Genomic DNA, 9,442 nt, shown 5'->3' with positions numbered 1-9,442 from the left:
TCCTTTTGTTATTTTACCTATTTTGTCTTATTAGGCATTCTAGCATAATGACGTGTCATGATTCCATTAGCATTGATCGATTGGGATGTAACCACTTGCTCTATTTAGCCGATACGGCATGAGGAATGAAAGATAACCATTATCACATTTCTAAATTTTCTTCTGTCTTATTATTCTTTTTCCTACCACTAATTCTTCATCAACAGATAATTATTCTCAAACATTCAATTATCTCTAGTGCTGAGTTGGGATATTACCGATATCTTCCCTAATATCCAAAGACCCGGTACCACCTGAGGTAAGAATAAGTACTGAATCGATGAAACTATACGTTTTTAAGTTTGTCTTTAATAGAAATAAAAATTGCAGCTTTTTCTTATTGAAGAATTGCAGCTTTATTTGCTCACATTTTCGCTCACTTGAATCATTTATGCATGGATTGCACTTCTCATTTCCGAAATATAAGTATTTATTTCGCCAAAAAAAATTGTTTATAAATAGACGTTCATTTTCATATTATTAAATACACATCTTTTTAAAATAAATCCTTAATTAGATAGATCATCTGCTTCAATAATAAGGTTTTAACTGAGTATTATAACAGATTATTAACAAGGGTCTATACTTGATCACTGAGTTTCTATTACAAAACTAACATAAATAAATAGTCAGTTAGTATTAGAGGTAAGATAGAAAATGCAGCATAGGTAAATGAAGATGATGATTACTCCCTTGGGCGAGCTAGCCATAAAGAACTAAGTGCTCTTAGTCTTGAAATGTAATCATTTCGGACAAGGAGTGCCCTGGCGATCTGACGCGTAGTCAAAATTCTTTGCAACTGTTGTAGAGATTCTTGCTTCAAAAGGTCAGCCTGAAAACACAAATGCATCACAACAATGCTTGTAATTTTTTAACCTTTCAAGATGATAGAATTGAATACCTTTTGAAGGAATTCCTCTAGTGATGCAAGCTTGCTCATTGCAAATGCCATCTGGTCCATGTAATCAGACACATTTCCCGAACCAGTACTAGGTACCGAAGAGGTAGACGAAAGTATTTCTGAAAGAGATTGTTTCAATACTTCCATTCCTTGTGATAATGCATCCTCAGCCTGCTGTGTAGACTGCTGCAGATTACAAATTCCCATCATCTGATTTTCGGTTAATGGCTCCAGATGGTTCTTGACTATCTGAATCACAAAAGAAACCAATACGAGGTTCAACAAATTAAGAACGACGACAAGGTCAAAAAAGTAAAGTTGAATTGATTGATCATCAGTCAGTCACCTTGAGAAGTTCTGATGAACGGAATGCACCGTGCCAAATAAAAAATCTTTCTACCGGTGTCTTCCACAGCCCATAAAGCATGTGAAATATATCTGCCTTTGCCCCTATTTTCTTTAACCTGAATAATTCGTTGTAATGTGCCATAACACCATCAACAAGAAGATGCAATTCATTATCACCCATTTGAGAATTTAACGCGGATCTTAGATCGTTGAGCAGACGTTGGTGCTCGTCAACCCAGTGCGCATATTCCAAGTCAAATGCTAAGGCACCTGAATTATCAATAAGCATCATCGGTCACAGTCACTTCTATCACAAGGCATATATGAATAGATTAAGCACTCTAATAAATCACACAGATCATGTGCTTAAAAGGGACATTCTTTATGTTTCGTTTCATTCACACGCAAACAAGCATTGCATGAAATAAAGTTTTTGTTACCATTTCCAACAGTTGAATGACCTTGATCTCCAGGATTTGCAATAAAGATGCCCTGCATTAGAATTCACAGCTATAAGAAAGAAAAAAAAAATCAATGTCTGTAAATATCAACTGGAAATGAAAATTTATAACTCGATGCACCTGTTGACGTGCTCGTTGAAGCTCTTGCTCTAATTGCACAAGCTTGACTCGGCTGCTCTCCAGCTGCTGTACATAAGCCTATTTGAAACCAAAATACATGAGTCATTCAAATATCTTAAAATCTAGTGTAAAATAAAACAAACAATACATCATTTTATCATAGTTTTAGTCAGACTGGCAAATATGTTAACTAAACCATCCTTTGAATTGTATAACCGGTTGGTTTACAACAAAAGATATAGATATGAAATAGGGGTGCCAAATAGACTTAAAGGTCATACCAGTGAGACCACTTACCTTCTTCCGTAACCGGCTCTTCCTTGCCGCCTCGCGATTCTGAGCAAGTCTACGAAGGGTCTAGATAAAGGGCATCCAAATCAGGAACTAGCTACAAGATGTTGAGAAATTTCTTAGCAAAGTAGAAAAGAAAATATGAAGAAAAACCTTGTGATCTTCAGCTCTGAACTTTGTCTGATCCTTGGAGTGAGCATTTCCTCTATTGGACTAACACAGTTAAAAAAAAAAAAACTATTAGATGTTAACAAACTACATTACTCATCCAAAAGAAACATCTTCAGAAAACATTAAAAGACACTTGTATTAAAACGAACAGTAAAAAAGATATATCGATAAAAAAGATTGAGTTGGAAATTTTAATTTTGTTAGACTTTCGTAGTAAAACAATTGAAACTTTCAGCCGATCGTAATCTAGTATATATGTGGCTTCAAAGATAGTTATGCTTGAACCAATGTTTTGAATAAATTGACAACTATAATCATTGTATGTGTGTATCTATGATAATCTATAAAAGCAACATCGTTAAGAAATGAAGAGGTGACTCACTTGATGTCTATCATCAGTATCAATATCAATATCAGTAGAATTATCATCAGTCTGTTGGCTATTATCAGCTATTCCAGAATCAGCCCAATTTTCAACATGATTGTTCCCCAAAGGCAAGGAAGCTATTCCCTTGTTGTACATCAGTTGGTGCTGCTGCTGCCCTGCATCCGAACACCTTGCGCCATTTGAAGCTATCTCCGCTGAACCAACCGTCTATGAAACACACAAAGTTTGATAAAAAAAAGTAAATAAATAAACTTATTACTATAACATAAAGTAAATATTCATCGCAATAAAATTCCATTGATAGTCTGGCCAGATGGCGTACAAGATGGACTACCGCACACGGCCAAAAGTTTGTCACAATTAAAGAGTGACTAAATAGGACTACATAAAATATTTGCTTAGATAAAAATCTATTAGTTTGGTCACAGTTGAACCTTATGACTAATCTACAAGCAATGACACCCCTAAAATGACTGACCCCGAAACAGACACGGCGACACCGTTAATAATTTGAAAGAATGAATAAATTAAATGTAATTGCAAGTGTCGGTGTAGGTGTCCGTCATCGACACGGACACGCCTGATCTCAGAGGTATCGGTGCTTCAATAGCCCTTCAGAAAATAGAAAATCAAGTTAAAATCTATGAATATAGACACCACAAACACAACATCGACACTAACACGGTGTAATAATTTGGAAAAAAAATAAATTCAACATAAACACAAGGTTCAGTACAGTACAAAGACACGTCTTTTTTCAGTGGTGTTGTTCTACGGAGGGTAAAATTGTCTTTCTATAAGAACTATTTCAGGTGTTTAAATTTGTTAGTAAGAACTAATGTGTGACGAGGAAATCCAGAAGAAAAGAAGAGAATGATGTACCGTGTTGATTGTTGATCCATAGTGCATGTTAGTGGCACCAATAACAAGATTGTTGGACTTTACATTGTTAAACATACAAGCTGAAAAAAAAAAAAAAAACAGTTTAGATAAAAAATAAAATTATATATTAGTATTACTTTACATAAAAGAAGAAGTTAAGTATTACATGAAGTTAAATCAAGAGCATCCTGCTGTTGAAAGAAAGGAGAAGAATGGTGAAAATCTCCGAGATCAGAAAAGCGCATTTGGTTTCTATTAATATCGTCTCCGCTGCAAGATGAAAAGAGAAGAGCATAATAATATGCAAAAACAGCCAGGATGGATGATTGTTTTGTTGAAGAGAATGCAAAAACAGTAAAAAAAAAAATATAAAATAAAAATACCGAAGCAAGAAGGACTGGTGGCAATAGAGTTGAGAGTTGGATTGAGCAGGTTTGAAGGTTTGCATAGTTATTTATTTGAATTAAAATAAAATATTAAAGTTATGTTTCTAGTGAAAACGCATCACACGTAGAGAGTGGTTGTGGTGGTTTCTATGTTTACCAAAGTAGTAGCAGGAGCAGCAGCATAACCGAGAGATGAATGAGAAGAAGGGAGTAGTAAAATGTTTTAACAGGAGGATGGCGTATTCATTTGAATCAAGTAGAGTAGTACTAGTACTGTGCTATTAAGAGGATATATACCTTGGAAAAAGTGTGAGTAATATACTGGGAATAAAATAACAATATGAAGAAGATGTGATAGAAATGATGTGAGAATAATATACTCTAAATATCATAACAATGAAATGAAAGTTCAAAATTGAATCCTCCCTCAATCCCAAATTATAAGACTTATATGTATTTTTGGTCCCTGTAAGTTAGCGAGTTTTTGATTTTCGTCTTTGTAAGTTATTTTTTTTATATGAGTCCTTATATCTTACTTTTTGTTTGAGGTTTAGTCCCTAAATCCAAAAACCGCAGAAAAATCTGCAGGTTACCTGCAAATTTTCCTGTCAAATTTCTGCGGATTTTGATTTTAGGGACTAAAACGAATGCGAAAGTGAAATATAGGGACTCAAACAAAAAAAAAATTTAACTAAAATCAAAAACTCGCTAACTTACAAGGACGAAAAATACATTTAAACCTAATTATAATTATAAGATACTGAAAAAACAATTGTCATAAATTAGAAGTTATTTTATAATTTTTTTAATATATTTTCTTATAATTATTAAATGATATTTTTTTTAAAGTTACACATCATTTATTTTTCATAAAATAATAAATATAATTTTTAATTCGTGTGAAATGTCTAAGACGTCATATAATTTGAGATTGAAGTAGTATTTTTTTTTTTTTTACTTATAGTTGCATAAATTAATCACTCAAGTCGGAAGTAGACATGACAATAAAACTCATATCCGCATGTACCCACCCGAACTACATCGAAATTGGCAGGAAAAATCCGCTTTGACTAGGTTTGGGTTAGGATTTAGGTTTCCCCGATTATAAAATATGGGGACGGGTCGGGTAATGGGGACACTAATATTCATCCTGAACCCGCCCCTGAATCTGTCCCGTTTATTTTATTATGTACATTATTATTTATATTTCATAATTTATATTATTAAATATGTGGTTGATGTTTTGATAATTTGGATTGTATCTATTATTTGAAATATATGTATGAAATTTTTTGAGATTGTTTTGTTTTAATATTTATAATCTAATTTTATTTTTGAAAAAGTAAATATTTTTATTTAAAAATTGATTTTACTAAATGGATGGTGGCGGGGATTACCCGAACCCAACCTGACTCTGTTTGGAACGAGTCTTGATTTTAATTCTCCATCCTCATTTGAATTTGAGACAGAGAACGAAAATTGATTGGGAATTCAAATTTAAATTTAGGAAGGTAAAAGTCATCACCGACCCAATTTGTTGTCATGCTTAATCAAAAGAAACACAAATGCATAATTCTTCTTCAAAATATTTAACACAGATCATAAAATTGAAAGAGATCTTTATTAGACTCATTAAGTGTTTTTTTTTTTATTAAAAATTAATAAAATTATAATATTTTATCAATAATTTCAACAGTTTTTCTTGTCAAGTTTTTTCCACCACCCTTATAGAATAAGGCTCTGTTATGTAAAAATAGCGGTCGACAGATAAGCTAGCTGATAGCTTACGATTGATGACCGATAGTTTATAGCTTATAGCTGATGACTTGTGACTTATAGCTAATAAGCTAATTGAAGTGTTTGGTAAAATTAGTCGTTCAATTAGCTGATAAATTAAAATGACATAAAAAACATTTAATAAATAATTATTTTATTTTAAATGAAATTAAATTACAAAGGGTAAACATGGATTTTAGTTAATATAATAGGGATAAAAATGGAAGAAAAAATGATAAGTTATAAGCTATAAGCTAAAACGCTATTTAAAATAGCATTTAAAAAATAAGCTGCAAGTTAGTAAAATAAGGTATAAACTTCTAATAAAAAGACTTTTATTAAATAGGTCTTTTCTTATAATATGAACTTATAAACTATAAACTATAAGACATAATTTCAAAAATTGTCTTAGAGTCTAAGTGTGCGTGTGTTTTTTCTATTTAAATAATCATTTTGCTTCTTTAAAAGAAAGTGTTTATATTAGCGATAGATAGAATTGTTAAATATTTGAGAGAATTGTTAAATAGAATTGTTAAAGAAAGTGTGTTTATAATTTAAAATATTGGAAAGAATTGATTCTTTGAATTAACTCTGCCTTAAGGAAACCATACTAGAGGTAATGGGGTTGGGATGTGTTTAATATATTTAAAATAAAGCATTATTGGTATCTGACTCGGGATTTTATTTTTCCAACATCACATTCACAGAGACACAGTTACACACTGTTCAATAACCATCTCAATCTCTTCCCCAGAAGACGTCTCCTTCGTCTCCTTTCTTCTCTTTATTTCTATTCCTACTCCCTACCTCCTAACCTACCTACACACTTTTCCTTTTCTTTTTTATTTTTCATCTAATCAAAACTAGGTGCTGAATTTCCACTCAACAAACTTTCATATATCTTACTCTCTTTCATCATTTGGTTTCATAAAACGGCCACATTCCATAAAGATAATAGAATATCCGTTACTCAACCAATACCAAATGCGATACACATGTGATTTCGATTTTTTTTATCTATATGCTAAAGTATTGAAATAAATATTTTAAAATGCCATACTTTATAGTGTCCCAAAATACCATAAGCAGAAGAATGAAAAGAATTTTTTGGATTCATGAGTTCGTCTATAGAATGGCCAAAAAGAATTTTTTTTTGGGCCTCATAAATCCGGGTCTTTGAATTTAAATGACATTTTTTGGACCTCAGGCCACTAATCACAATCACTTAACAACATATAATAGTTATGATTATAGATTAACACTTAACACGTCTCTATTAATCCTAGTTGTAATCTGAAGAACACAAAATTATTTATCTTCAATGCCTTTATGAGTTTCAATTTCACATTGCATCTTCTTCAGTAATAAATCCAGTTAAATTGTTTGACTTGATGCAAATGAACCAACTATAGAAAGAGAAACCAATCCAGTTCATTAAAATCAACAAAATCAAAATTTAAATATTGTGATTCATTATTCTCATTTCTCATAATAACCGAGTCATCCACTATATATATTGAAATGCACGTCATGGTATACATGATTGACCAAATCACCAAAGTATATTATCATATGATATTTTACACAAAATATCATGTGATACACTCAATCATCTTAATGTGAGATTATGCATATTTTGTGTCTCAAAACTTTGTCAATATATGTATCTAGGCTAATGTTCAAGTGCATAAGATATCTCTATAGATTTTGAATCCTAACCCTTTAGGAAATCTCGCTTAAGCATTTTATAAAAAACATTTCATTAACCATGTCTTAAGTTTGTGGTGTAAGAAATTTGTTTTGATGATAAGTATGTCGCCTCCATACTATACTAGATTAATTAAAATACTCACATTACCTCCTTGTGTGTATATATTTAAACGTGAGATTTGTCAATCCAAGTTTTTTTTTAAAAATTTATTAATAAAATAATTTAACTTCTATAAATTTTCTCTGATTCATAAATTGATTTAGATAACTTATATACTTTTTTTTAGCATCCATTGGATTTACGAAACTAACTATATGTGTCACACACATATATTAGGTCATTCCAGTTTATGTGACCTTGTTCTCCATCATCTAAAATTTGTAGTCAAAGCATACCATTATGATTGAAGTAAAAGTTTTATCATAATTTAGATTATGATTTTGTGTAAAATACTCTACAACCAACCATATCTTAAAGGTATTTAAAATACCATCCATGTCAATCTTCTATAAGACTTGTTTTCATCCTATGAGTATTTTCCAATTAGATGACAAAACTCATACCAATACATGATTTGTGTACATATAGTTTATATAAAATTCTATGACATCTAATCACTTCTTAGACTAAATATCATTATGATCTTCTTTAGATATCGTATTACACGAACCAGTGGTCCAACAACAACACTCTTATGAAATTAGTTCATGTTTCATTCTCATAAAGATATGTATTTCCTGGTACTTGAATTTCCTTAAGTTCTACATCACTCCCATTGACAATGACTTTACTCAAGCTTCAATAAACGTCTACAAGAAGTCTTTAGTCATAAGTTATCTTAAAAGGATCTCGTGACAACGTATAAGTATTGTATGTCTATTCAAGAGAGTAACATTGTCAGGATTACATCTCTTCAGCTGTTTAGCTAACTCTAATATGCTTTTCTCAACTTCTTTATGCTAGTTGTGCTTAGACTTTACTTTACGTGTTCTAGCTAAAGACTCCCAACTGCTACTTATACTATGGCAGTATCTGTTAGAACAAGAAATGTTCTGATCAATATTCTTAGTTTTGATGATAACATTATATATGAATTTTTTATAAGAGAATATGGTACTCTAATTATTCATGTTTTCCATTTCAGGAAAATTCTAAAAGAGTATGCACAAAATCAGCGCTCAGAAGCTCTGACCCAGAAGATCTGGAGTGCTTCATCAGAACATGGTCTGGCAGACATCAGAAGATGGTCCTGCAGAATTCAGAACATGATCTGGAAAGCATCAGAAGATGGCAGTCAGAACCAAAGCTCTGAAGATCTGACGGTATCACGCTCAAAGCACTTCTAAAGTTTGAAGACAGAAGTTGCATCTGCACCAAAGCTGAAGACTCTGATATTCAAACATTTATTCTACATAATCTGAGTCCAGAAGAAAGTACAAGATGAAAAGGCTATAACATCAAATCTTTGACGGACAAAAGGAATGTTAGAAGCTACAAAAGGCAAAGTCAGTAAAAGCAGCTGAAGCATGGCTCGAGGTAGTTGACAAAAGAGTGAAACATTAAATGCAGCAGTGTACTATTCACGCAAAGCATTAAATGCTCCCAACAGTCACATTTCCTCAACGCCTATATATAGAAGTTATGATTCAGAAGCAACAACAACTCTTGAAAAAAATAACCAAAACGCTGTCAAACTGAAATCACACAAAAGCAAAGAAGAACTTCATCTTCAACCTCACAACTTTTTAATATCTTAGTGAGTGTTAGAACTTAAACTTAAGAGAAAAATCACTTTGTGATTATAGCTTATTAAGAAGCATTTGAATCTCTTGTAATGTTTATTTTAAATTGATTGTAAAAGGAATTCCTAGAGTGATCAAGTGTTGATTAGAATACTCTAGAAGACTTAGAGGGTATCTAAGTGGAGAACCATTGTAATCAGTTTGATTAGTGGATTAAATCCTCAGT

General features: G+C 31.8%; 1 protein-coding gene across 1 annotated transcript; it reads right to left on the bottom strand.

Annotated features, from left to right (window-relative positions):
• Window positions 1-507: 507 nt before the first annotated feature.
• LOC131649646 (transcription factor TGA2.3-like) lies at window positions 508-4,338 on the bottom strand. Its single transcript, XM_058919399.1, has 11 exons — window positions 3,985-4,338; window positions 3,768-3,871; window positions 3,602-3,681; window positions 2,714-2,926; window positions 2,314-2,373; window positions 2,167-2,226; window positions 1,870-1,947; window positions 1,729-1,780; window positions 1,287-1,558; window positions 941-1,189; window positions 508-871 (listed from the first exon to the last, which is right to left on the bottom strand). The coding sequence occupies exons 1-11, from the start codon at window positions 4,047-4,049 to the stop codon at window positions 725-727; spliced, it is 1,380 nt and encodes a 459-aa protein (XP_058775382.1). The 5' UTR covers window positions 4,050-4,338; the 3' UTR covers window positions 508-724.
• Between the last annotated feature and the right edge of the window lie 5,104 nt (window positions 4,339-9,442).

This window comes from Vicia villosa, linkage group LG2 (assembly GCF_029867415.1).
Source record: "Vicia villosa cultivar HV-30 ecotype Madison, WI linkage group LG2, Vvil1.0, whole genome shotgun sequence".
Lineage (NCBI taxonomy): Eukaryota > Viridiplantae > Streptophyta > Magnoliopsida > Fabales > Fabaceae > Vicia > Vicia villosa.
Note: the sequence above shows the minus strand (reverse complement) of the source record. Positions and strands in the feature narration are given on the sequence as shown.

Bases quoted from the DNA above. Each gene is read 5' to 3' on its own strand.
- LOC131649646 (XM_058919399.1), bottom strand. From the start codon at position 4,049: ATGCAAACCTTCAAACCTGCTCAATCCAACTCTCAACTCTATTGCCAC. The intron at 2,227-2,313 runs GTTTTTCTTCAT...CCCTTTATCTAG, and splicing joins TCAGAGCTGAAGATCACAAG to ACCCTTCGTAGACTTGCTCA. The intron at 1,948-2,166 runs GTAAGTGGTCTC...GGTTTCAAATAG, and splicing joins AGAGCCGGTTACGGAAGAAG to GCTTATGTACAGCAGCTGGA.